Raw genomic sequence first — 27,202 nt, forward strand, 5'->3', positions numbered from 1 at the left:
GTTCCATGGAGATTACCAAGAATTCCTGAACACATAGCATTTGTGTTACACACAGCAGAGGAAAAATCCATTTAGCCCAAATGATTTATTGTCCACACAAACCTGTTTCTACTCTTCTTTACCTAACCTTGTCAGCAGTTCCTTAAGTTCTTTCTCCCTCGTGTACTTATCCACTTTCCCTCGCAAGCAAAAAGCTTTACTTGTAAAATCAAAACCACAACTGCAAAAGCACATCTCAAAGTTCACCAATATTAACAAGCACTTCAGCTCACCTGTTCAAAACCTGGTTCATTGTGATATGGGTTCTCAGTCATAAGGGACTGAATGGATATGAGTACAGAAGAGATGCTTTGGGCTGGGCTCCAGGCAGGCCCTGTCCACGTGCTTCAAAAAAAAATATCGCCTTAGAACAGAGCAGAACTTAGTACAGCAACAGACTAATGATGATTCAAAACCATCCCAATATATGAAATGAACATTCACTTCACTTTTCAGTCACACGTACAAAACATAGGGTTGCTTAAGTCGTCACCTCTTAAAAATGTATGGGCTTGAATGGGTGCTCCAAGTAGATTTAACCTAAACATCACTACACACACAGATCATGACACTGCTAAGATATCCTGAAAGGACTAAGAAGTAATTGCACATTCACTCATTAAAATGCATAAAGCTTTAAAGAATTTTGCACCTGTGATGCACAAGATTTTGCATTGTGCTTGTGAAATTATACAGCTTGCATAATAGCAGTGTCTCTGCATATCCCAGTCTCCCAATACATTTCTTTGAAACATCAAAAAGCTTTTTCAAATTTGACACAAAATTAGAGATGGGTTTCATGAGGAGGGGAGGAGAGGGCAATATGAATCATGACTGTTGCCTTTACTCGTAGTTTATAGGCCAGCCCAGAAATTAACCTACCAACCATTAGTTCATATGTACGGCTCAACCCAGGTTATGATTTAATCTGTGCATACCCGAGGATGCTGAGGCAAACTTTGCCATTCCGGTAGAAGTTTGGGTTAAACCGCACAGTGTTGTTTCCAGTTGTCATGAGCTTGACTCTTGGTGGATGGATTGGATAGTCAGGAGGACAGCGAAAGAGAAAAAGGAAAAACCCTCCTTCGTAAGGAGTATCAAAGGGTCCTGTAATTAGTGCATGAATCTGTAGGGGGAAAAGAAAAAAGAAGAAAACCAACAGCTTCAATCAGAAACTTCTACAGACCTTACCTGGCCTGCAGGTCAAAGTTCAAACGTACAACAGCAGTGCAGTGGCAGTGTCCCTACTTCTGGGCCAGGATCTCCATGTTCAAGCCCCAGTTGCTCCTGACATGTCCTACTGTATCTGAACACACTGATTAAACATACCTATAAGAGTGGAATACACTAAACTGTGCCAATCAAACCAGTTTCTTATTGCACAATTGGGCATTCAAATTTCTATAACCTTAATTGTTGACCTTCCTATGCATTTTACAAATAATTGACGGGAGCATGTTAGGATAAAGCAGGAAGGATAAGGGCTCAATTCTGCTATTTCAAGACCTCGAACCTCGGAATTGCCGGGTTACAGTGTGGGAAGAAGGGAGAGGAACTGGATTATCAGCTTGGATTCCACTCCAAAAACCTTTTTCATTAGTGATTTGCTTATTGGGGAAATTCTACATTCAAACATCTATACAAATATACATACAAGTTAAGAGCAAAAACAAACCATGCAAAACCTTTAAGTCTGCTTCGTTCAGTAAGATTAAGGCTGATCTGTTAGTGTTTTGAATCCCCATCTACCCTCAATAACCTGATTCCCCTGCCTAACAAGAATGTATTCCCCTCAGCCTTAAGAACATTCAATGATATTGCCTCCACCACCTTCTGGAGCAGAATGTTCCAAAAATATGTAACTCAGGAAAATATTTGCATCTTTGCTCTGTGATGGACAAATTAAAACGATGCCCACTTGTTCAGAACTCACCCACAAAAAGAAACATCCTCTCCAAGTTCATCTTGTCAAGACTATTCAGGATCTTATCTAATTAGGTACTACTCTTCAGTCTCACCTTAGTCATATCTTGTGGGTCTGGGACAACAAACATCCCTGGCGGAGGTTCTTTGTAAATAGACATGATATCCCTGAAAGACAAAATGAAGCACAATATTAAAATATGTTCAGTAACTTGCTCAAACATTCCAATAAAATTCCAAACTCTTGATCACTACCATCTAGAGGGATGAGGGATAGTAGATACGTGACCTGCAAGTTCCTCTCAAGCCACTCTGGTGAAGCAAATCCTGACTAGAAGTATACTGTCATTTGTTCGGTATTGTAGGGTTAAAATCCTGGAACTGCCTTCCTAACAGCAGAGCCAAGTGCTGAGGGTCTACCTAAAGCACACTGACCACAGCCAATCAAGGAGGTCATTCCCCACCTCCTTCATCAGCGCAGGCTCAGGCATTAAATGTTAGCCAAGCTCATGACGCTCATCGCCTACAAGTGAATTAAAAAATTACACAGAGGCGAAAGAAGAATGGATGTAAAGATGACACTTCCACTTCATCTCTCCTGAAGACCGTGACTTGAAGCACAATTCTGTGGCTCCTGCAGTCCCCTATGTTATGGTTTTTGCGACCATTTTTATATTAGTGCTGAATGCCTATTCCACTGTGGAAGGCACATAATCAGGTCTCATCTTAGTGTGATCAGGTGATTATACATGCAATTGCCAACATGTCAATCACTTGCTAAGCAAAGCCATTCTAGCAAGCCAGAGAGAAGTTCCCCATGTAGATGCAATTAAAAATCCATAAACATTTAGCAAACTATTGATTAGGCAGTACTAGAATGGAGTCATCAAATCAATTGACAAAGTCATCATTATATAATTATATACACTGAAAATTCTGAAGATCTATCCCTGGTCATTTCCCTGCCTAGGAAGGCAGCACACCTTTAAAGTCATAATTTAATAGAAATTGGAAAAATAAATCAAGAGAGTTAACAATTGTATAAAGCTGAATGTAGAAATGTCCAAAGGTCAATTCAAAGGAATGAAAGGGTATGGTAAGAAGGTGGGAACTCAGTACTGAGTTCAATGATCAGCTGTGATCATAATTAATGGTGGAACAAGCTCAAATGATGTACTCCTGCTCCTATTTTGTATGCTTCATATCCTAGACAACTTCAGAGACTCTTGACCTACAGGTCAGAACATAACATTGCTAAATTTTTAATTAAAGCAAACTACAATTGGAAATAATTGTGGAATCTTCAGAGGCCCATTTCCGTGTCCATGTTTTGGATTTATAGTGTACAGAGGTTAAGAGACATGTTGGATTATGGCCAGGTCACTGCAAAGTTTGTACATTTTCAGAGGAACATCGCAGGTGGCATCAGTCCAAATGAGTCATAGAGATGTACAGCATGGAAACAGACCCTTCGGTCCAACCTGTCCATACTGATCAGATATTCCAATCCAATCTAGTCCACCTGCCAGCACCTGGCCCATATCCCTCCAAACCCTTCCTATTCATACACCCATCCAAATGCCTCTTAAATGTTGCAATTGTAGCAGCCTCCAACACTTGGTCTGACAGCTCATTCCATTCAGCTGTCATCCTCTGCGTGAAAAAGTTGCCCCATAGGTCTCTTTTATATCTTTCCCCTCTCACCCTAAACCTATGCCCTTTAGTTCTGGACTCCCCGACTCCAGGGAAAAGATTCTGCCTACTTACCCTATCCATGCTCCTCATAATATTGTAAACCTCTAATGAGATCATCCCTCAGCCTCTGACGCTCCAGGGAAAACAGCCCCAGCCTGTTCAGCTTCTCTCTATAGCTCAAATCCTCCAACCCTGGCAACATCCTTGTAAATCTTTTCTGAACCCTTTCAAGTATCTTTCCGATAGGAAGATGACCAGAATTGCACGCAATATTCCAACAGTGGACTGACCAATATCCTGTACAGCGCAACATGACCTCCCAACTCCTGTACTCAATACTCTGACCAATAAAGGAAAGCATACCAAACGCCTTCTTCACTATCCTATCTACCTGCAACTCCACTTTCAATGAGCTATGAACCTGCACTCCAAGGTCTCTGTGTTCAGCAACACTCCCTCAGACCTTACCATTAAGTGTATAAGTCCTGCTAAGATTTGCTTTCCCAAAATCCAGCACCTCACACTTCTCTGAATTAAACTCCATCTGTCACCTCTCAGCCCATTGAACTATCTGGTCCAGATCCTGTTGTAATCTGAGGTAACCCTCTTCGTGGTCCATTACACCTCCAACTTTAGTGTCATCTGCAAACTTACTAACTTAAGTTTCTTTACTTTAGTTACCATGGGGCTTCTCTCACTCATCAAGGAGAAAGTGAGGTCTGCAGACGTTTCGGGCATAAGATTCCTGAAGAAGGGCTTATGCCCGAAATGTCGAATTTCCTGTTCCTTGGATGCTGCCTGACCTGCTGCACTTTTCCAGCAACACATTTTCAGCTTCTCTCACTCATCACCCAACTCAGTAGACAAGTTGCTGCTGTTGAAGGTTAGTAAATCAAAGGCTGGGGGACCACTGTGCAGCTTCAGGCACCTTATGAAAGGAGCGGTCAAGCCTTTGGACATGTTAACTTCCCTGTTTTTTTTTACTGTTCAGCGATTTTTGCTGCTATTATATTCCATGATGCATTATGTTTCTCAAAAGCAGAAGAACCATTTTGCCTCAAGTTGCAAATTCTGTGCTTCGCTTGAGATAGAAAAAATTTGAATATACATACAAACCAGGAGGCGTAGGCACACCATCAAGTCTGCCCAATCTATAAGACTGTGGCTAACCTGAGTGTAAGGTCTACTCCACATTCCAGACTACTCCATTAACCAGCTCACCCTTTGTTTATTAAGAATCTAAGAATGTTCAAAGACTTTTCTTTCATCACCTTTTGACAAATGGAACTCAGGGTTTCATAACTCTGAGAAAAGATTCCTCATCTCTCTCTTTAATGGACAACCCCTTTTTATAAAAAAGAACCCCAGTTTAAGATTCTTCCACAAGAGAAAACCTGTTAAGACAGACTCCTGATCTAAATATCCCAACTTATTTTATCAGAACACATTGATTAGTGGAACTCCCTAATCAGACAAGCTGTGGCTGCAACCAATTTTCTTAAGCTCCGTGGGGGTGGGGAAAGGGGGAGGGGAAGTGGGGCTTGTTAAGTCTCAAGAGTGCAGCTCCCCATTGCCCCCAACTCTGCTTGCCCCAGTTCAGCGTTCAGTTGACCTTGCTGCTGCTGCCTTTAAGAATTTAATGCTTTTCAGTGGGACATTTCTCATTCGTCAAGAACATAGGTTTATTCTATGCGATATCACCACTAGAATCAGTCCTCTCACCCTTAAGGAATAAGGGTGCAGATGCAGTTTCACCAAGGCCACGAAGAATTTTAACAATGCGTCCTATTGTACATTGGCTCGCACCCCTGTCACAAAACAGGACAACACATAGTACTTGCCTTCCTAATTGCTTGCTGTAAATATTTGCACACTTCCTGTAGGAACATAAAATCACCCAAAATTCCTGTATTTACAAGTCTCTCACTATTTTAAAGCAGAATTCTGCTTTTCTGTCCAGCCCAACAAGGTGGATAATTTCACACCTTCACACAGTTTTCCCAGCTAACTGCTCCATATGCCTTTATAGCTTGTGTGTCCCCTCCACATAGCTTTATTTATCATCGTAGCACATTTTCTCTCTGCCAGAAGGTTGTGGGTTCAAGGTAATTCAAGATGGAGGACAGGAAAAAAAACGTGGTTGTAAGAGCTGCTCCTCCAGTGAAGGTATTTTAAGTGTTGGAGGCAATTTCCTCAAATTCTAGGTGTAGAAATTATTGCATTGTAAGCTGATGCATTGTTTTGGAACTTTGGCAATTTAATAAGGAGGAAGATAGACAAAAGCAGTGACCACATGGGGAGTGAACCAACAGTAACCTGCACAGGTAACTGCCTCTGCTGTCTGGTTTCAAGTATCTCTGGACATCAAAGTTCACTAGAGAAAAATTAACAGTGAAATTCACAGCTGACCTTGGAGAAATCGGTGTATGAGAGCTCACAGGAGGACAGCAGCTAAATGGCTTTTTAACATGTAACCCTACTGTTTATTTGTAAATAAACAATAGTGAGTAGCGTGGGTTTTTTTTTGACTATATGTTTTATTGAGATCTGTCTCTTGATTAAACTTTAAAAATATAAAACACAAGTACTAAGTTAGTCTGGAGGAGTGTTTTTTTTAAGAGCAGTAGGACTGTTATTTTCTGGGTCTGTAAAATTGTTAAGGTGCAAAGATAGCCTTTAGTAGAGTGATGGGCTCTTCCTGTCGGGAGTGGGACATTAGGAAAAGTTTCCATGTTACTGATGATTATGTTTGCAGGAAGGAGGGTTGGTTGTGTATCATATCTGATCACGGATCAGTTGGTGCAGTAGTTAAAGGCAATGAAGAATTCACAGGAGCTAGGGGGTGTGTTGGATGGCGGTTGTAGGTAGATGATAAATCACAGATACAGTCAGGTAGATGGGTTACCTCCAGGCAAGATAGAAGAGGGAGGCAGGTCTTTCAGGAGTCTCTTGTGGCTTTCCCTATCTCAAAGAAGTATGCTATTTTGGAAAATGTATAAAGTTAAAAATCACACAACACCAGGCTACAGTCCAACAGGTCTATTTGGAAGAACTAGCTGTCGGAGCTCCTTCATCAGGTGGTTGTGGAGTATAAGATCGTAAGACACAATTTATAGCAAAAGTTTAGTGTGATGCAACTGAAATTATATAGAGTCATAGAGATGTACAGCATGCAAACAGACCCTTCGGTCCAACTTGTCCATGCTGACCAGATATCCCAACTCAATTAGACCCATCTGTCAGCACCCGGCACATATACCTTCAAACTCTTCCTATTCATATTCGCATCCAGATGCCTTTTAAATGTTGCAATTGTACCAGCCTCCACCACTTCCTCTGGCAGCTCATTTCATACAAGTACCTCTTTCTGAGTGAAAATGTTGCCCCTTAGGTCTCTTTTATATCTTTCCTCTCTCACCCGAAACCTATGACCGCTAGTTCTGAACACCCCCACCCAGGCAAAATACTTTGTCTACTTATCCCATCCATGCCCCTCATGATTTTATAAACCTCTATAAGGTCACCCCTCAGCCCCTGACGCTCCAGGGAAAAACAGCCCCAGCCTATTCAGCCTCTCCCTGTAGCTCAAATCCTCCAACCCAGGCAACATCTTTGTAAGCCTGTTCTGAATCCTTTCAAGTTTCACAACATCCTTCTGGTAAGAAGTAGACCTGATTTGCATGTGATAGTCCAACAATGTCTTGTTTAGCTACAACATGACCTCCCAATTCCTGTACTCAATACTCTGACCACTAAATGAAAGCATACCAAATGCCTTCTTCACTGTCCTATTTATCTGCAACTCCACTTTCAAGGAGCTATGAACCTACACTCCAAGGTCTCTTTGTTCAGCAACACTCCCTTGGACCTTACCATTAAGTGGATAAGTCCTGCTAACATTTGCTTTCCCAAAATGCAGCACTTCACATTTATCCAAATTAAACTTCATCTTCCACTTAAACTTCATTGGCCCATCTGATCAAGATTCCGTTGTAATCTGAGGTAACCTTCTTTGTTGTCCACTACACCTCCAATTTTGGTGTCATCAGCAAACTTACTAACTAGACCTCTTATGCTCACATCCAAATCATTTATATAAATGACAAAAAGTAGTGGACCCAGCACCGATCCTTGTGGCACTCCACTGGTCACATGTCTCCAGTTTGTAAAACAAGCCTCCACCACCACCCTTAGTCTTCTATCTTTGAGTCAGTTCTGTTTCCAAATGGCTAGTTCTCCCTGTATTCCATGACCTTGCTCTGCCCTCATCAATCCTCTTTGTTACTTCTTCAAAAAACTCAATCAAGTTTGTGAGACATGATTTTCCATGCACAAAGTCATGCTGATTATCCCTAATCAGTCCTTGCCTTTTGAAATATGTGTACATCCTGTCCCTCAGGATTCCCAAAGATTCGCCAAAGAGGAGCGTGTTAGTCATTGGGGACTCAACAGCCAGAAGCTCAGATAAAAGACTTGTTGGGAACGAACAATACTCGCAGTTGGTGTGTTGACTCCCAGGTGCCATGGTCTGTGATGTCTCGGATCGTATCTTTGGGGTCCTGAAGAGAGAGGGTGACCAGCCTTAAGTCGTGGTCCATGTAGGTACCAACGACATAGGTAGAAAGAGGGATAGGGATGTAAGGCAGGGTTTCAGGGAGCTAGGGTGGAAGCTGTTGCGAAAACAAACAGCTATTAACTCTGGTTTATTACCCGTGCCGCGTGATAGTGAGGCAAGGAATAGGGAGAGATATCAGCTGAACATGTGGCTGCAAGATGGTGCAGGAGGGAGGGTTTCAGGTACTTGGATAATTGGGGCTCATTCTGGGGAAGGTGGGACCTGTACAAACAGGACGGTCTTCACTTGAACCAGAGGGGTACTAATATCCTGGGTGGGAAATTTGCTGGTGCTATTCGGGTGGGTTTAAACTAGCTCAGCAAGGGATGGGAACTGGAGGTGCAGTTGCAGTGCACAGGAGGATGAGAGTAGGAAGGACAGGGACAGGATTTCAGGGTCCTAGGAATGTGCTGGCAGACAGCAAACTGTTTGAAGTATGTCTACTTCAACGCCAGAAGTATCCAAAATAAGGTAGGTGAGCTTGCAGCATGGATAGGTACCTGGGACTTCGATGTTGTGGCCATTTCGGAGACATGGATAGAGCAAGATGAGGAATGGATGTTGCAGGATCCAGGGTTTAGATCTTTCATTAAGAACAGGCAAGGCGATAAAAGAGGGGGAGGTGTGGCCTTGTTAGTCAAGGATAGTTTAATGGTGGCTGAGAGAACTTTTGACGAGGACTCGTCGACTGAGGTTAGGACAGGAGAGGTAAGACTGCTTGGAGTTTTTTATAGGCCTCCGCAGAGTTCCAGGGAGGTGGAAGAGAGGATTAATAAAATTATTCTGGGTAGGAATAAAAGGAACAGGGTGGTCATTATGGGGGACTTTAGCTTCCCCAATATTGTCTGGAAATGCTATAACTCTAGTACGTCAGATGGATCAGTTTTTGTTCAATGTGTACAGGAGGGTTTCCTGACACAGTATGTCGAAGGGCTGACAAGAGGGGAGGGCATACTGGATCTGGTGCTTGGTAATGACCCAGGCCAGGTGTTTGATTTAGTTGTAGGTGAGCACTTTGGAGAGTGACCATAATTCAGTTATGTTTAGTTTAGCGATGGAAAGGGATAGGTACATGCCACAGGTCAAGAGTTATCGATGGGGTGAGGGCAATTATAATGCGATTAGGCAAAAATTAGGATGCATAGAATGAGGTAGCAAAATGCAGAGGATGCAGACATTGGAAATGTGGAGCTGGTTTAAGGCACGGATATTGCATGTCCTTGATAGCTATGTTCCTGTCAGGTCGGGAGGAAGTGATAAGGTCAGGGAACCGTGATTTACTACAGAAATTGCACCTCGTGTTAAGCTGAAGAAGGAGGCTTGTGTGTTGAGGCGGCAAGATGGTTCAGATGAGGTAATAGAGTTACAGATCAGCTAGGAAGAATTTAAAGAGAGAGTTAAGAAGAGCAAAGAGAGGACACAAGCAATCTTTAGCAAACAGAATAAAGGACAACCCTAAAGCTTTCCATAGATATGTGAGAAATAAAGGAATGATTAGGGTAGGAATAGGCCCAGTCAAAGACAGAAGTGGGAAGTTGAGTGTGGACCCTGTGGAGATCAGAGAGCTGCTAAACGAACATTTCTCATCAGTTTTCACTCAGGAAAAGGAGAACATTGTAGAGGAGAAGAATGAGGTACGAGATATTAGACTAGAAAGGATCAAGGTTAGTTACAAACAAGTGATATCAATTCTAGAAGGAGTGAAAGTAGACAAGTCCCCTGGGCCAGATGGGATTTATCTGAGGATTCTCTGGGTCCTAGGGAGGAGATAGCAGAGCTTTGGCTTTGATAATTGAGTCGTTATTGTCTACAGGTTTAGTACCAGAGGACTGGAGGATTGCAAATGTTGTGCCCTTGTTCAAGAAGGGCAGTAGAAATGACCCAGGTAATTACAGACCAGCGAACCTTACTTCTGCTGTAGGAAAGGATTATAAGAGATAGGATTTATAATAATCTAGCAAGCAACAATTTGATTTCAGATAGTCAACATGGTTTCGTCAAAGGCAGGTCGTGTCGCACAAACCTCATTGAGTTTTTTTGAGAAGGTGACCAAGCACGGAGATGAGGGTAGGGCAGTTGACATGGTATACATGGACTTCAGTAAAGCCTTTGATATGGTTCCACGCGGAAGGCTGTTGGAGAAAATGCGGAGGCATGGAATTGAGAGTGATTCAGCAGTTTGGATTAGAAACTGGCTTTCTGAAAGAAGATTTAAGACAGATGTTACAGGCAGGTTCTTTCCGCAGAGAGTGGCAAGGGTGTGGAATGCCCTACCTGCTAATGTAGTCAACTCAGCCACATTAGGGAGATTTAAACAATCCTTAGATAAGCACATGGATGATGACGTGTAGGGGGACGAGCTGAGAATAGTTCACAGGTTGGCGCAATATCGACGGCCGAAGGGCCTGTTCTGTGCTGTATTGTTCTATGTTCTAACGTGCCCACCACGGATGTCAGGCTCTTTGGTCTATAGTTCCCTGGCTTGTCCTTACCACCCTTCTTGAACAGTGGCACCACGTTAGTCAACCTCCAGTCTTCCAGCACTTCACCTGTGACTATTGATAATACAAATATCTTAGCAAGGGGTCCAGCAATCACTTCCCTAGCTTCTCAGAGTTTTAGAGTACATCTATTATTGAAAAAAGACCTGGATTTTCAATATATAATTTCTGTTGCATCACACTGTAAACTTTTGCTATAAATTCTGTCTCTTATGATCTTAACTCCACAACCATCTGATGAAGGAGCAGCGCTCTGAAAGCTAGTGCTTCCAAATAAACCTGTTGGTCGATAACCTGGTGCTGTGTGATTTTTAATTTTGTACACCCCAGTCCAAAACCGGCACCTCCAAATCTTGGAAAATGTAGGGGGTGATGGACTCTCAGGGGAACGGAGCACTGGTAGCCAGGTTTCTGGTACTGAGACTGGGGTTCATCAGGTTCCAAGTAATCAATTGTCACAGAGGACTCTCCAGTCAGAGGCATAGACAGATGTGTCTGCGGCTGACAGCAATACATCGGAATGATGCGTTGCTTCCCTGGAGCCAGGATTGAGGATATCTTGAAGAGAGTGTAGAGTATTCTCAATGGGAGAGGAATGAGCAGGGAGTCATTGTACACATTGGAACTGATGACATAGGAAGAGAAAAGGATGAGGTTCTGAGAAGAGAATATAGCAAAATAGATAGAAATTTAAAAAGGAGGCCCTCGAGGGTTGTAATGTCTAGATTACTCCCAGTGCCATGGGATAGTGAGGGTAAGAATAGTAGGATAGACCAGATGAATGTGTGACTGAGGAGCTGGTGCAGGGGAGAAGGGTTGACATTTTTGGATCATTGGAATCTCCTCTGGGGTAGAGGTGATCTGTATAAGGAGAACAGATTGTACCTGAATTGGAAGGTACTGAATAAGCTGGTAGGGAGATTTGCTAAAGCTGCTCAAGAGGATTTAAACTAGTTCGGCTGTTGGGGGGATGGGTGGTGGTTTTGGGGGGAGGTTGCGATTCAGGAAGATAGTGAGGAAAGACTTCAGTCTGACACTGGTATAGTTGAGAAAAGCAAGTCAAACAGTCAGAGCAGGCAGAAACAAACTAGGTAGGAGTGATAAATTGCACTTATTTCAATGCAAGAGGTCTAACAAGTAACGTAGATGAACTCAAGGCACGGTTGGGAACGAGAAACTGGGATATCATAGCAATTACTGAGATGTAGCTCAGGGACGGACTGGACTAGCAGCTTAAATGTTCCAGGGTATAGATGCTATAGAAGGATAGACAGGGAGGTGAGAGGGGAAGGGGAGTGACGTTTTTGATTAGAGATAACATGTGGCTGTACTTAGGGAGGATATTCCTGGGAATACATCCAAGGAAGTTTGTGTTGAACTGAGATGTAAGAAAGAGATGATCACCTTACTGGGATTGTACTATAGACCCCGCAGGAAACTGATAAACAAATTTGTAAGTAGATCCCAGTTATATAAATAATAGGGTGGTTATGGAAGGGGATCTTAACTTAGCATAGTCCAGGACTGCCATAGTGTTAAGGGCTTGGATGAAGAAGAATTTGTTAAGTGTACACAAGAACATCTTCTGATTCAGTATGTGGCTGTACCTACTAGAAAAGGTTCCAAACTTGTCCTACTCTTGGGAAATACAGCAGGGCAGTGACTAAGGTGTCAGTGGGGGAGAACTTTGAGGCCAGTGACCATAATTCTATTAGTTTCAAAATAGTTATGGAAAAGGATAGACAGGATCTAAAAGTTAAAACTCTAAATTGGGGAAAGGCCAAGTTTGATGATATTAGGCAAGAACGTTCAAAAGTTGATTGGGGGCAGATGTTTGGATGGCTGGAAAATAGGAAGCCTTCAGAAATGAGATAATGAGAGTCCAGAGACAGTATGTTCCTGTTAAAGTGAAGGGCAAGGCTGGTAGGTGTAGGGAATGCTGGATGATTAGAGAAATTGAGATATTGGTCAAAAAAAATGAAGCGTATGTTAGATAGTTAGCAGAGATCGCGTGAATCCCTAGAAGAGTATAAAAGGCAGTAGGAGAATACTTAAGAGGGAAATGAGGAAGGCAAAAAGGGGACATGAGATATCTTTGGCAAATAGGATTAAGGAGAATCTAAAGGGATTGTACAAATACATTAGGGAAAAAAAGGGTAACTAGGGAGAGAATTTGGATCATTAAAGATCAGGAAGGCCACCCGAGACCGCAGCACATGGGGGAGAAAGTAAACATCAGTGTTTACTGTGGAGAGGATATGGAAGGCATAGAACATGGGAGGAAAAAGCGACATCTTGAGAAAATGTCCATATTAGAGGTGGTGGTGCTTAAAACTCATAAAGATGAATAACTGGGATCTGACCAGGCCTACCCTAGAACTTTGTGGGAAGCTAGGGAAGTGATTTCTGGGCCCCATGCTGAGTATTTGTATCATCAATAGCCACAGGTGAGGTGCCAGAAGACTGGAGGTTGGCTAACATGCTGCCAACTATTTTAGAAAGGTGGTAAGAAAAGCCAGGGAACTGCAGATGGAATAGCCTGACATCAGTGGTGGGCAAGTTGTTGGAAGGTATACTGAGGAACAGAATTTACACCTATTGAAAGGCAAGGGTTGATTTGGGATAATCAACATGACTTTGCGTGTGGGAAATCTCACTAACTTGATGGAGTTTTTTGAAGTAACAAAGAGAATTGATTAGGGCGGGGGTGGAGATGATCTATATAGACTTCAGCAAGGCATTCAACAAGGTTCCTCAATAATAGGCTGGTTAGATCACATGGAATACAGGGAGAACTAGCCAGGTGGATACAGAATCGGCTCAAAGGTAAAAGGGAGGATGGTGGTGGAGGGTTGTTTTCAGACTGGAGACCTGGGACCAGCGGTGTGCCACAAAGATAGGTCCTGGGTCCACTGCTTTTCATAAATGATTATATAAATGATTTGGATGTGAACATGAGAGGTATAGTTAGTAAGTTTGCAAATGACACCAAAATTGGAGGCATAGTTGACAGTGATGAAAGTTACTTCACAGTACAAAAGGGATTTTGATCAAATAGACCGATGAGCTAAGGATTAGGAGATGGAGTTTAATTTAGATAAATGTGAGGTTCTGCATTTTGGAAAGCGAATCAGAGCAAAACCTTTGTCCGGGGAGAGTTGCTGAACAACTCTTGGAGTGCAGGTTCATAATTCCTTGAAAGTGGAGATGCAGGTAGATAGGATAGTGAAGGCAGCTTTTGGGATGCTTGCCTTTATTGGGCAGTGCAGTTGAGACGTCATGTTGCAGCTGTACAGAACATGGGTTAGGCCACTTTTGGAATATTGCATGCAATTCTGGTCTGTGAAACTGCAAATGGTTCAGAAAAGATTTCCAAAGATATTGCCAAGGTTGCAGGGTTTGAGCTATAGGGAGTGGCTGAAAAGGTTGGGGCCATTTTCCCTGGAGCATCAGAGTCTGAGCTCATATAGATTTTCATAAAATCATGGATATGGTAAATGGTAAATAATGGATATGGGGCATGGATATGGTAAATAAACTAGGTCTTTTCCCTGGACTGGGAGAGTCCAAAGCTAGTGGGCATAGATTGAAGGTAAGGGGGAAAGATTCAAAAAGGACATAAGGGGCAACTTTTTCACAGAGAGGGTGGTGCATGTATGGAATTAATTGCCAGAGGAAGTGGTGGAGGCTGGTACAATTACAACATTTAAAAGGCATCTGGATGGGTATATGAATAGGAAGAATTTAGAGGGATATGGGCTAAATGCTGGCAATTGGGACTAGATTTATTTGGATATCTGGTCAGCAAGGACAAGAACAAGAAGGAAAATTTACAGCCCAGGAAGAGGGTCTTCAGCCCTTCAAGCCTGAGCTGATCCAAATCCAATGTCTAAACCTTTCGCCCAATTCCCAAGCATCTGCATCCCTCTGCTCCCCACCTACTCATACGTCTGTCCAGATGAACCTTAATCTACCGTGCCTGCCTCTACTACCTCTGCCAGCAACACATTCCAGGCACCTACCACCCTCTGTGTAAAGTGCCACATATATCCCCCTTAAATTTTCCACCTCTCACCTCGAACATGTGACGTCTCGTTATTGAATCCCTCACCCTAGGAAAAAGCTTCAATCTACCCTGTCTATACCCTTCATGATTTTGTAGACCTCAATCAGGTCCCCCCTCAATCTCCTTTTTTCTAATGAAAACAATCCTAACCTACTCAACCCCTCTTCATAGCTAACACCTTCCTAACCAGGCAACATCCTCGTAAACCTTCTCTGCACCCTCTCCAAAGCGTCCACATCATTTTGCTAATGTGGCAACCAGAACTGTACACAGTATGCTAAATGCGGCCGAACCAAAGTCTTGTACAATTTTAACATGACCTGCCAGCTCTTATCCTCAATACCCCGTCTGAGTAAGGCAAGCATAACATATGCCTTCTTGACCACTCTATCCATCTGTGCAGCAACTTTCAGGGTACAATGGACCTGAACTCCCAGATCTCTCTGCTCATCAACTTTTCTCAAGGCTCTTCCGTTTACTGTATTGTTCACTCTAGAATTAGACTTCCCAAAATGCATCACCTCCCATTTGCCTGCATTGAACTCCATCTGCCACTTCTCCGCCCAACTCTCCAGTCTATCGATATGTTCCGGTGTTCTTTGACAGTGCCCTATGCTTTCTACTATCCCACCAATCTTTGTGTCATCTGTAAACTTACTGATCAGACCAACAATGCCCTCTTCCAGATCATTTATGTATATTACAAACAACAGTGGCCCCAGCACTGACCCCTGTGCAACACACTGATCACGTTTCTCCATTTCGAGAAACTCCCAGCAACTAATACTCTATCTCCTGCTGCTCCACCAGTTCTTTATTCACTTAGCTAGAACACCCTGCACACCATGTGACTTCACCTTCCCCATTAGTTTACCATGGGGAACCTTATCAACACCTTACTAAAGTCCATGTATGTGACATTTACAGCCCTTCCTTCATCTCTCAGCTTGGTCTCTCTGTGTGGGTTTCCTCCAGGTGCTCCGGTTTCCTCCCACAGTCCAGAGATGTGCGGGTCAGGTGAATTGGCCATGCTAAATTGCCCGTAGTGTTAGGTAAGGGGTAAATGTAGGGGTATGGGTGGGTTGCGCTTCGGCGGGTCGGTGTGGACTTGTTGGGCCGAAGGGCCTGTTTCCACACTGTAAATCTAATCTAATCTAATCTTGGTCACTTCCTCAATGAACTCTATTAAGTTGGTAAGGCATGATCTACCTCGCACAAAACCATGTTGCCTATCACTGACAAGCCCATTCTTTTCCAAATATAAATAGATTTTATCCCTCAGTACGTTCTCCAGCAACTTTCCCACCACTGGTCTGTAGTTAGCTAGAATATCCCTACTGCCCTTCTTGCAAAGGGGGACAACATGAGCAACCCTCCAGCACCTCACCTGTGTTTAAGGATGCTACAAAGATATCCATCAGAGCCCCAGCCATTTCCTCTCTCACCTCCAGCAGCAACCCAGGATAGATCCCATCCGGTCCTGAGGATTTGTCCACCTTAATATCCTTTAGCCTACCCAACACATCTTCCCTCCTTATGTTAACATGCTCCAGAGTAAACAAACTTCTATCTCTAATCTCAACATTCATCACCTCCCGTTCCTCAGTTTACACCAACTGAAAGTAATCATTGAGAATCTCACCCATTTTCTCAGGTTTGACACATAACCTTCCTTCCTTATCCTTTAGTGGATCAACCCTTTCTCTGGTTACCCTCTTGCTTCTTATAAGAATACAAGGCCTTGGAATTCTCCCAAATTCTGCTTGCCAAAGTTATTTCATGACTTTTTTCGCCTACTTGATTCCTTGTTTAAGATTGGTCCTACTCTTCTGATATTCCTCCAAGGCCCATTGTGTTCTTAGCTACCTGGGTCTTATGTACACTTCCCTTTTCCTCTTGGCTAGTCCATGATTTCTCCTGTCATCCATGGTTCACAAGTTTTGCCTATTCTATCCTTTGTTTGCAAAGGGACATGCCTAACCTGCACTACCTTTAACCTATCTTTGAAAGCCTCGCACACATCAAATGTGGAGTTTCCTTCAAATAGCTGAGTCCATTCCACATTTCCCAGCTCCTGCCTAATTTTGATATAATTGGCCTTGATCCAATTTAGTACTCGTCCTTTAGGGCCACGTTCATCTTTGTCTACTAATATTCTAAAACTTACAGAATTGTGGTCAAGTGGACAAGTTGGACTGAAGGGTCTGTTTCCATCTTTACACCTTTATGACTCCAAGTCCCAATTCAAGAGTTAAGCACAAATTTCATGGTTGACACTCTAGAACAGCATGTGATTTTGCAATAAATTCTGTGTTTTACAATTGTGTTCTCCACAGCCACCTGATGAAGGAGCAGCGCTCCGAAAGCCAGTGCTTCCAATGTAAAGGGCAGAGAAGTTCTCTGACACAATTTTTAAAGGTAGAGCAATATCAATCAACATAACAAACAAAAGCCAGCTTTGTATGGTCATTGCTATCTTGCCATCTGAGGGAGTCTGCTGCATGAAAGTCATTAAAACAATAGCGAGACCAAGTAGTAACTATTTGGCACTTCCAGTGGTTGCGAAACATGCAAATGCCAGTTGTTTATTTCTGGTCAACAAACTTTAATATATTATTCTTGGTCCCCTTGTCTAGATATTATTAAACAATCTGTTTGGAGATATTATTACAAAGCTCTGGAGCAGGTCGGACATAAATCCAGGCCATCTGACTCAGAGACACTATCACTGCACCAAGAAAGGTCCTGGGTTCATCAAAATTTTTTTCAAATTTTGTTTAACCTAGATTTCAAATCAATCTGTTTAGAGAAATTATTACACACCCCTGGAGCAGATGAACTTTGAACCAAGGCCTCCCAGTCCAGGGTAGGGACACTGTGTGCCATGAGGGGCCTGGTCTTGTCGTCGATTTCTTAAAATTTAACCTACTTTTTCTGATCAACCTGTTCAGAGATGTTGATACACATCTGTAAAGCAGGAAGGACTTAAAACCGGGTCTCCTGGTCCAGGATACTATCACTGCCACAAGAGACTTTGGTCTCTTCATCTAAGTAATTAATGTAGATTGTAAACAGCACAAGCCCTCAACCTATGGCACACCACAGGTTACACCTCTGCTTTCCCAAAAATGACCTGTTTTCTACCTGTTAACTAATCTCATGAGCACCATGTTCTGTTGCTGGCTAATTGCATTCACAGTTCACACTCTAAGCAATATAATACTACAGTGATCTTTTAACCACAACCATATAGAGACTAGTGCCCTTGCAGTACCGGCTGGTCAGAAATTATGAACAGTAATCACACTAGGTGGATTTGCATAAACATCAATTCGCAACAAGGCATTTCAGTTATCCTATGAACTTCAGAGTGAGGAAGCTTCAGTAGATATATCACCAAAAAAACTGCAATTCCTCATGGCCTTGTTTATGTAAGAAAACAGCTTTTTACAATTCTCTCCTTGGCAACAAGAGGAAAAGATTTTCACAAAGCAAGTGGTTCAGAGCTGGAATGCACTACCTGAGAGTGTGGCCACTGAAGAGAAAACTAAATTGTTATCTGCAAAGGAAGAACATGCAGGATTACAGGGGCAAGGGCACTAGGTAAACTGTTCACTGAGACAGTCTATACAGATATAATGGGCTGAGCAGCCTTCTTCAAAGCTGTAAAAATTCTATGATATAACTTTGTGCGTCATTTATTGGCGTCGCAACAGTAATCCCACAGAATATTCAAATGAGTCATTACGATATCTCTGTTCCAAAGTTCTCCTTCTGATCTCTGTAACCACCGCCAGCCCTACAGTGAGTTAATTGTGCTACTTCAATTCTGGGAGATTTCCTTCAATCCACCACTGTCTGTACCTTCAAACGAATAGCTGACCCATGCTCTCCTCCTCCTGTAGGCTTCTTAAAACCACCTCTTTGGCCACGTTTTCAGTCACCAAGGTGGCTTGTTGTCACACTATATTGGATGACACTGCTGTGAAGTGTATTGGGATATTTGCTACATTAAACATGACTGTTGTTATTATTGTTGTTATCTCTATTATGCTCCAAATGACCTTAGCGCTCATTTAGATTTACGCCTTTTGAATCTATTTCCCCAGTTTTAATAATATTTGGCCTTCAGAGGGCCTCACTGTTTTATCAGGTTAATACAGTGATTGTTCCTGCACTGACAGCACAATCTAGTTGCTGGTTAAATGGAATTCCTTGTCCAACACGCTCAATCTGCCAACGAATCAGAATAGCTCAACTGGCAGTTAAAGTGAATTGTGAAGAAATTCTAAAATAGAACTTTGTTTACATTCTGCCGTTTAAATTGCATTTGATCATGAAGGACAGCAAATTGGCTGCCATCTCTCCTCCAACATAACAGTGATTACACTTCAAAACTACTGTGTTTGTTAAACAGTACTTTGGGCTGTTCTGAGGACGCAAAAGGTACTAAACGCAGGGTTTAGTATGGCTGATTTGATTAAGATGGAATATGCTACTCAGCCTCCTGAACCACACTGCTCATATTCTAGAAAGTTCTACAGTTGTTGGCAATGATCGGGAGACATATTGTTTGAAACATTGAGCAGAACATTGAAAATCCTTCAAACTGTTGACATTACTTTGGCCAACAATCAACAATTATGAAGCCCAACTTCTGGGGATTTAAAGGGGAGTGTTGGAGAGGAAGAGATCCCCAGACCTGCAGCTGAGGATGACTTGAATCCAGAAGTACCTCACATTCAACACAAGAAAAGTAAAAGCCAGGGAAATGACTGAACCATGACCCCCCCCAATCCTGGAGGAAAGGGGAGGGGACTAAAGGTCAGTTAATTACACTATTGGGCAGAGTGAATGGAATAAAAAGTTAATTACATTTCTTTGGAAGTGGGTGGAAAATCTAAGAAATTAAGATGCAATACTTGCTGGGGAGGATTGGGTTTGAAATGGGTGTGATTGTGGTTAGAGGCTGAAATAGAAGAACTCCTTCCCTCTCTGCCTCAGATTCCTTGATACACCCCCAGTTTCTGCTCCATCAGTCACCTGGCACCAATCTCCTCCCCTCCCAGTCAGTTACACTCTCTGGTTTCTTGACCTGCAATCTTCTTCCCGATCTCTCCGCCCCCACCCCCTCTCTGGCCTATCACCCTCACCTTAACCTCCTTCTACCTATCGCATTCCCAATGGCCCTCCCCCAAGTCCTACCTCCCTACCTTTTATCTTAGCCTGCTTGGCACACCCTCCTCATTCCTGAAGAAGGGCTTATGCTCGAAACGTCGATTCTCCTGCTCCTTGGATGCTGCCTGACCTGCTGCGCTTTTCCAGCAACACATTTTTCAGTTACATTCTCTGGTTCCAGCTTTCAAATCTTCCTCCACATTTAACTAAACATTCAATTTCAAAGATTTGCATCTCTCGATACAGAAGTAGAAAAGACTTACAGAAATTGCACAGGGCTCAGCTGAGACTATACCCAGAGCAGCATGAACCAGTTTTAATCTTAGCTTCCTATCAGGAAATGGAATGAATGTTTACTAGACTGAGAGTAGGAGACTGTTAAGAGATGGTATGCGTTCACACACTATAACAATAACATGCCCTAGTTAAACTATAAAATGAGAAAGGAAGATGCTGAATAGTTATTGCCACCTGGTTGAAGGGTAGATCTGACGGGGTGTGTGTCAGGATAAGGCATTATAAGTCATTTCAGACTGTGATGAGAAAATTCGGATTGTGAATCTTTGAAATTATCAAACAGAGAGAAATGTGGATACTCAGCTATTGTGATTTAAGATTCATTAGTAGATGGTTGGGCATGATGGGAGAGTCCAGAATGGCAGAGTGAAAGTAGGGGTACACCTTCCACTTCTCAACTACTTCCTCTTATTTTCCCTCCTCATTCTTCCATCTCCTCACCTTTCATCCTTTTGTCCCCACTTTTTTTTGTCATCCCTCTCTCTTCTACCTCCAATAAGATCTTTCCTCCTCCCCAAATCCTCCCTCCATCGCCCCACCTTGCTCCCTCTCTCCAACTATTCCCTCCCTATTCACCTTCCTCTTGCAACTCGTCTTTTCCCCAGTCAGTCGCGTCACAATTCTCCCCAACCATACGTTCTCCTATCTCACTCCACACTTATACTCTGCCCTCTCACACATCCTTCCTGACCCTAACCATTTCCTCCATCATCTTCCCTACCTCTTCCTCTGCTCCTTCAACACTCCCCCATAAAAACGTTGAAGGTAGGAGGAGAGTCCCTTGAGCCTGTTCTGCCATTCAGTTTGATCAGCTGAAAACACTGAGCTCAATACTCTAATCCCTCCCTCTCCACATTTTCCTTTGATCCTTTTAGCCACAAGAGACATTTCTACGTCCTGTTTGAAAACACAATGTTTTGACCTCAACTGTATTTTCAGGTAGTGAATTCCACAGACTGACTGCTGTCTGGGTGTAATGTCTCCTCACTCAATGGTTAGCACTGCTGCCTCACAGCACCAGAGTCCCAAGTTCGATTCTAGCTTCAGGCAACTGTCTGTGTGGAGTTTGCACATTCTCCCCGTGTCTGCGTGGGTTTCCTTTGGGTGCTCCAGTTTCCTCCCACAGTCCAAAGATGTGCAGGTCAGGTGAATTGGCCGTGCTAAATTGCCCATAGTGTTAGGTGCATTAGTCAGGGGGAAATGTGTCTGGGTGGGTTATTCTTCGGAGGATCAGTTTGAACTGGTTGGGTCAAAGGGCCTGTTTCCACACTGTAGAGAATGTAACCTAATCTCAGTCCAAAAAGGTTGACTCCTAAACAATGACACTTGGTTCTGGAGTCCCCTTCCTGAGAACATCCTTCCTGCATCTAACTTATCCCTTCCTGTCACAATTTTACAGGTTTCATAGATTCCCTACACTGGGTAGCAGGCTATTTGGCCCATCATGTCCACACTGATCCTGCTGAGAGCACCCCATGCAGACCAACTCCTCCTCTCCCCCTCTCTCTCCCCCACCCACCCATCCTATCCTTGCATCCCCCATGGCTAACTCAATTAAGCCTGCACATCCTGGACACTATGGACAATTTAACATGGTCAATCCACCCAACCTGCACATCTTTGGATTGTGGGAGCACCCAGAAGAAACCCACGTAGACACAGGTAAAACGTGCAAACTCCACAAAGACAGTCGCCCAAGGCTGGAATTAAACCCAGGTCCCTCGCACTGTGAGGCAGCAGTACCAACCACTCAGCCACTTGACATTCTTCTAACCTCCAGTGAATACTAGCACAACTGACTCAATCTCTCCTCATACATCAGAGACATACAGCATGGAAACAGATCCTTTGGTCCAACTCATCCATGCCAACCAACATCCCAATTGTCAGCACTTGTCCATATCACTCCAAACTCTTCCTATTCATATACCCACCCAGATGCTGTAACTGGACCAGCTTCCACCACTTCCTCTGGCAGCTCACTGCATACACACATCACCCACTGCGTGAAAAAGTTATCCATCAGTTCCTTTTTAAATTTTTCTCCTCTCACTTAGACCTGTGCCCTCTAATTTTACATTTCCCCACCCCAGGAAAAAGATCTTGGCTATTCACCCTATCAATACCCCTCACCATTTTATAAACCTCTCCAAGGTCAGCCCTCAGCCTAAAACACTTTAGTGATAAAAGCCGCAGCCTGTTCAACCTTTTCCTAAAGCTCAAACCCTCCTAGCAACATCCCTTTTTTTGTTGGGATGGCAGGTATTGAATCATCTTGGTCAACATTTGCTGCACATTTTTATAGCACTCCTGTTCAGTTGAGGAAACCAAAACTGCACAACATTCCAGGTGTGGCCTCACCAAAGCCGATATAATTGTAACAAAACATTTTTGCTCTGTACTCAAATCCTTCAGTTATGCAGGCCACCATATGGTTTGCCTCTTTGCTGCCGGCTTATTTTCAATGAATGGTGCACAATGACACCGAGATCTTGTTGAGAATTCCTCCCCCCAATATACACCTACTCAAATAACAATCTGCCTCCCTATTTTTGCCACATTATACTGCATCGGCCATGCATTCACCCTCCCACTCAACTTGTCCCAATCACACTGCAATCCCTCCATCCTCCTCACACACCTATTTCGCTCCCTTAGCCCGTCCCACTCACCAATCTCCTACTCTCTCCCCCCCCACCTCCCTCTCTCCCCCCCCCACCTCCCTCTCTCCCCCCCCCCACCTCCCTCTCTGCCTCATTTCCTCTCTTTCTTTACCCTACATCCACTTTTCTTCATTCCTTCCACGCTTGCCCCTCCTCCTCCATCTATCCCCTCCCTTTCTCCTCCACCGGTCCTGTCCACCCCCCCCCCCCCTCCTCCTCACCCTCCCCCCATCTCCTCACCACCCCTCCCCTCACCCCCCTCCTCCCCTCCATTCTCCGCCCTGTCCCCCCTCCACCACCTCCCCATCTGCCCCCCTTCTCCGCCCCTCCCCTCATCTACTCTCCATCCCCTCCCCATCCACCCCCCCTCACGACCCCTCCCCCCTCTTCCTCACCGTCCCTCCCCATCCTCTCCCCTCCTCCTCCCCGTCCCCTACTCCACCGCTCCCCCTTCTTGCACTCCTCTTCTCCCCCCTTCTCCCATCCTTCATCCCCTCTCTCTCCCTCCTTCCCTTCCTCCTCCTCCCTTCTTTCATCCCCTCTCTCTCCCTCCCTCCTCCCCTCCCCTTCACCCTCCCCTCGCCTTCCCATTCCCCTCTCCCTCCCTCTCCTCCTCTCTCTCCCCCTCCCACCTCCAGTCCCTCCCTCCCCTCCTCCCTCTCCCTCACTCTCCCTCCCCCTCCACTCCCTCCCTCCAGTCCCTCCCCCCATTTCCTCTCCCTCCCTCCTCCTCTCCCTCCCCTCCGCTCCCTCCCTCTCCCCTCCCTCGCTCCCTCTCTGCCTCCTCCTCCCTTCCTTCGTCCCCTCTCCCTCCCGCCTCCTCACCCTCCTCCTCCCCCTCCCCTCCCTCCGTCCTCCCGCCTCTCCCTCCTCCTCCCCTCCCTCCTCTCCCACTACCCTCCCTCCTTCCACTCCCTCTCTCTCCCTCCTTCTCCCCTTCCCTCACTCTTCCTCCCTCCCCCCCTCGCTCCCTGTTCCCCCTCCCTCCGTCCGCCCCTCCTTCTTCTCTCCTCTCCCTCCCTCCGCACCTCCTTCGTCCCCTCCCCTCCTTCGTCCCCTCTCTCTCCCTCCCTCCTTCGTCCCCTCTCTCTCCCTCCCTCCTTCGTCCCCTCTCTCTCCCTCCCTCCTTCGTCCCCTCTCTCTCCCTCCCTCCTTCGTCCCCTCTCTCTCCCTCCCTCCTTCGTCCCCTCTCTCTCCCTCCCTCCTTCGTCCCCTCTCTCTCCCTCCCTCCCTCCTTCGTCCCCTCTCTCTCCCTCCCTCCTTCGTCCCCTCTCTCTCCCTCCCTCCTTCGTCCCCTCTCTCTCCCTCCCTCCTTCGTCCCCTCTCTCTCCCTCCCTCCTTCGTCCCCTCTCTCTCCCTCCCTCCTTCGTCCCCTCTCTCTCCCTCCCTCCTTCGTCCCCTCTCTCTCCCTCCCTCCTTCGTCCCCTCTCTCTCCCTCCCTCCTTCGTCCCCTCTCTCTCCCTCCCTCCTTCGTCCCCTCTCTCTCTCTCCTCCGTCCCCTCTCTCTCCCTCCCTCGTCCCCTCTCTCTCTCTCCTCCGTCCCCTCTCTCTCCCTCCCCTCCTTCGTCCCCTCTCTCTCCCTCCCTCCTCCGTCCCCTCTCTCTCTCTCCTCCGTCCCCTCTCTCTCCCTCCCTCCTTCGTCCCCTCTCTCTCCCTCCCTCCTTCGTCCCCTCTCTCTCTCTCTCCTCCGTCCCCTCTCTCTCCCTCCCTCGTCCCCTCTCTCTCTCTCCTCCGTCCCCTCTCTCTCCCTCCCTCCTTCGTCCCCTCTCTCTCCCTCCCTCCTTCGTCCCCTCTCTCTCCCTCCCTCCTTCGTCCCCTCTCTCCCTCCTCCTCCTCCTCCCCCCCTCACCTCCTCCCTCACTCTCTCTCCCTCTCCTCCTCCTCGCCTCCTCCCTCCCTCCTTCTCTCCCTCCCTCTCTCCCTCCCTCTCTCCCTCCCTCTCTCCCTCCCTCTCTCCCTCCCTCTCTCCCTCCCTCTCTCCCTCCCTCTCTCCCTCCCTCTCCCTCCCTCCCTCCTTCGTCCCCTCTCGCTCCCTCCCTCCTCCCCTCCCTCCCTCCTTCGTCCCCTCCCCCTCCCACCCTCCTTCGTCCCCTCCCCCTCCCTCCCTCCTTCGTCCCCTCTCTCTCCCTCCCTCCTCCGTCCCCTCTCTCTCTCTCCTTCGTCCCCTCTCTCTCTCCTCCTCCGTCCCCTCTCTCTCTCTCCTCCGTCCCCTCTCTCTCTCTCCTCCGTCCCCTCTCTCTCCCTCCCTCCTTCGTCCCCTCTCTCTCTCTCCTCCGTCCCCTCTCTCTCCCTCCCTCGTCCCCTCTCTCTCTCTCCTCCGTCCCCTCTCTCTCCCTCCCCTCCTTCGTCCCCTCTCTCTCCCTCCCCTCCTTCGTCCCCTCTCTCTCCCTCCCCTCCTTCGTCCCCTCTCTCTCCCTCCCTCCTCCGTCCCCTCTCTCTCTCTCCTCCGTCCCCTCTCTCTCCCTCCCTCGTCCCTCTCTCTCTCTCCTCCGTCCCTCTCTCTCTCCCCTCCCTCCTTCGTCCCCTCTCTCTCTCTCCCTCCCTCCTTCGTCCCCTCTCTCTCTCTCCTCCGTCCCCTCTCTCTCCCTCCCTCCTTCGTCCCCTCTCTCTCCCTCCCTCCTCCGTCCCCTCTCTCTCTCTCCTCCGTCCCCTCTCTCTCCCTCCCTCCTTCGTCCCCTCTCTCTCTCTCCTCCGTCCCCTCTCTCTCTCTCCTCCGTCCCCTCTCTCTCCCTCCCTCCTTCGTCCCCTCTCTCTCCCTCCCTCCTTCGTCCCCTCTCTCTCCCCTCCCTCCCTCCTTCGTCCCCTCTCTCTCTCTCTCTCCCTCCCTCCTTCGTCCCCTCTCTCTCTCTCTCCCCCTCCCTCCTTCGTCCCCTCTCTCTCTCTCCCTCCCTCCTTCGTCCCCTCTCTCTCCCTCCCTCCTCCGTCCCCTCTCTCTCTCTCCTCCGTCCCCTCTCTCTCCCTCCCTCGTCCCCTCTCTCTCTCTCCTCCGTCCCCTCTCTCTCCCTCCCTCCTTCGTCCCCTCTCTCTCTCTCTCCCTCCCTCCTTCGTCCCCTCTCTCTCTCTCCTCCGTCCCCTCTCTCTCCCTCCCTCCTTCGTCCCCTCTCTCTCCCTCCCTCCTCCGTCCCCTCTCTCTCTCTCCTCCGTCCCCTCTCTCTCCCTCCCTCCTTCGTCCCCTCTCTCTCTCTCCTCCGTCCCCTCTCTCTCTCTCCTCCGTCCCCTCTCTCTCCCTCCCTCCTTCGTCCCCTCTCTCTCCCTCCCTCCTTCGTCCCCTCTCTCTCCCTCCCTCCCTCCTTCGTCCCCTCTCTCTCTCTCTCCCTCCCTCCTTCGTCCCCTCTCTCTCTCTCTCCCTCCCTCCTTCGTCCCCTCTCTCTCTCTCCCTCCCTCCTTCGTCCCCTCTCTCTCCCTCCCTCCCTCCTTCGTTCCCTCTCTCTCCCTCCCTCCTTCGTCCCCTCTCTCTCCCTCCCCTCCTTCGTCCCCTCTCTCTCCCTCCCCTCCTTCGTCCCCTCTCTCTCCCTCCCCTCCTTCGTCCCCTCTCTCTCCCTCCCCTCCTTCGTCCCCTCTCTCTCCCTCCCCTCCTTCGTCCCCTCTCTCTCCCTCCCCTCCTTCGTCCCCTCTCTCTCCCTCCCTCCTTCGTCCCCTCTCTCTCCCTCCCTCCTTCGTCCCCTCTCTCTCCCTCCCTCCTTCGTCCCCTCTCTCTCCCTCCCTCCTCCGTCCCCTCTCTCTCTCTCTCCTCCGTCCCCTCTCTCTCCCTCCCTCCTTCGTCCCCTCTCTCTCTCTCCTCCGTCCTCTCTCCCTCCCTCCCTCCTCCGTCCTCTCTCCCTCCCTCCCTCCTTCGTCCCCTCTCTCTCTCCCTCCCTCCTTCGTCCCCTCTCTCTCTCTCCCTCCCTCCTTCGTCCCCTCTCTCTCTCTCCCTCCCTCCTTCGTCCCCTCTCTCTCTCTCCCTCCCTCCTTCGTCCCCTCTCTCTCTCTCCCTCCCTCCTTCGTCCCCTCTCTCTCTCTCTCCCTCCCTCCTTCGTCCCCTCTCTCTCCCTCCCATCCTCCGTCCCCTCTCTCTCCCTCCCTCCTCCGTCCCCCTCTCTCCCTCCCTCCTCCGTCCCCTCTCTCCCTCCTCCTCTCCTCCCTCCCTCTCTCCCTCCTCCCCCCCTCCCTCCCTCCTCCTCCCTCCCTCCCTCCTCCTCCTCCCTCCCTCTCCTCCCTCCTCCCCTCCCTCTCCTCCCTCCTCCCC

At 46.7% G+C, this 27,202-nt stretch overlaps 1 protein-coding gene across 1 annotated transcript in view; it reads right to left on the minus strand.

The window, feature by feature from the left end:
• ube2z (ubiquitin-conjugating enzyme E2Z) overlaps window positions 1-27,202 on the minus strand; it is a 36,122-nt gene that overhangs the window by 7,998 nt on the left and 922 nt on the right. Inside the window, exons 2-4 of the mRNA XM_060849020.1 lie at window positions 2,058-2,130; window positions 978-1,165; window positions 273-384 (exon numbers count right to left, since the gene is read on the minus strand). Of these exons, the coding sequence (XP_060705003.1) occupies window positions 273-384; window positions 978-1,165; window positions 2,058-2,130 (373 nt within the window). The remainder of the gene's footprint in view (window positions 1-272; window positions 385-977; window positions 1,166-2,057; window positions 2,131-27,202) is intronic.

The sequence above is a fragment of the Hemiscyllium ocellatum genome, chromosome 32 (genome assembly GCF_020745735.1).
Source record: "Hemiscyllium ocellatum isolate sHemOce1 chromosome 32, sHemOce1.pat.X.cur, whole genome shotgun sequence".
Classification (NCBI taxonomy): Eukaryota; Metazoa; Chordata; class Chondrichthyes; order Orectolobiformes; family Hemiscylliidae; genus Hemiscyllium; species Hemiscyllium ocellatum.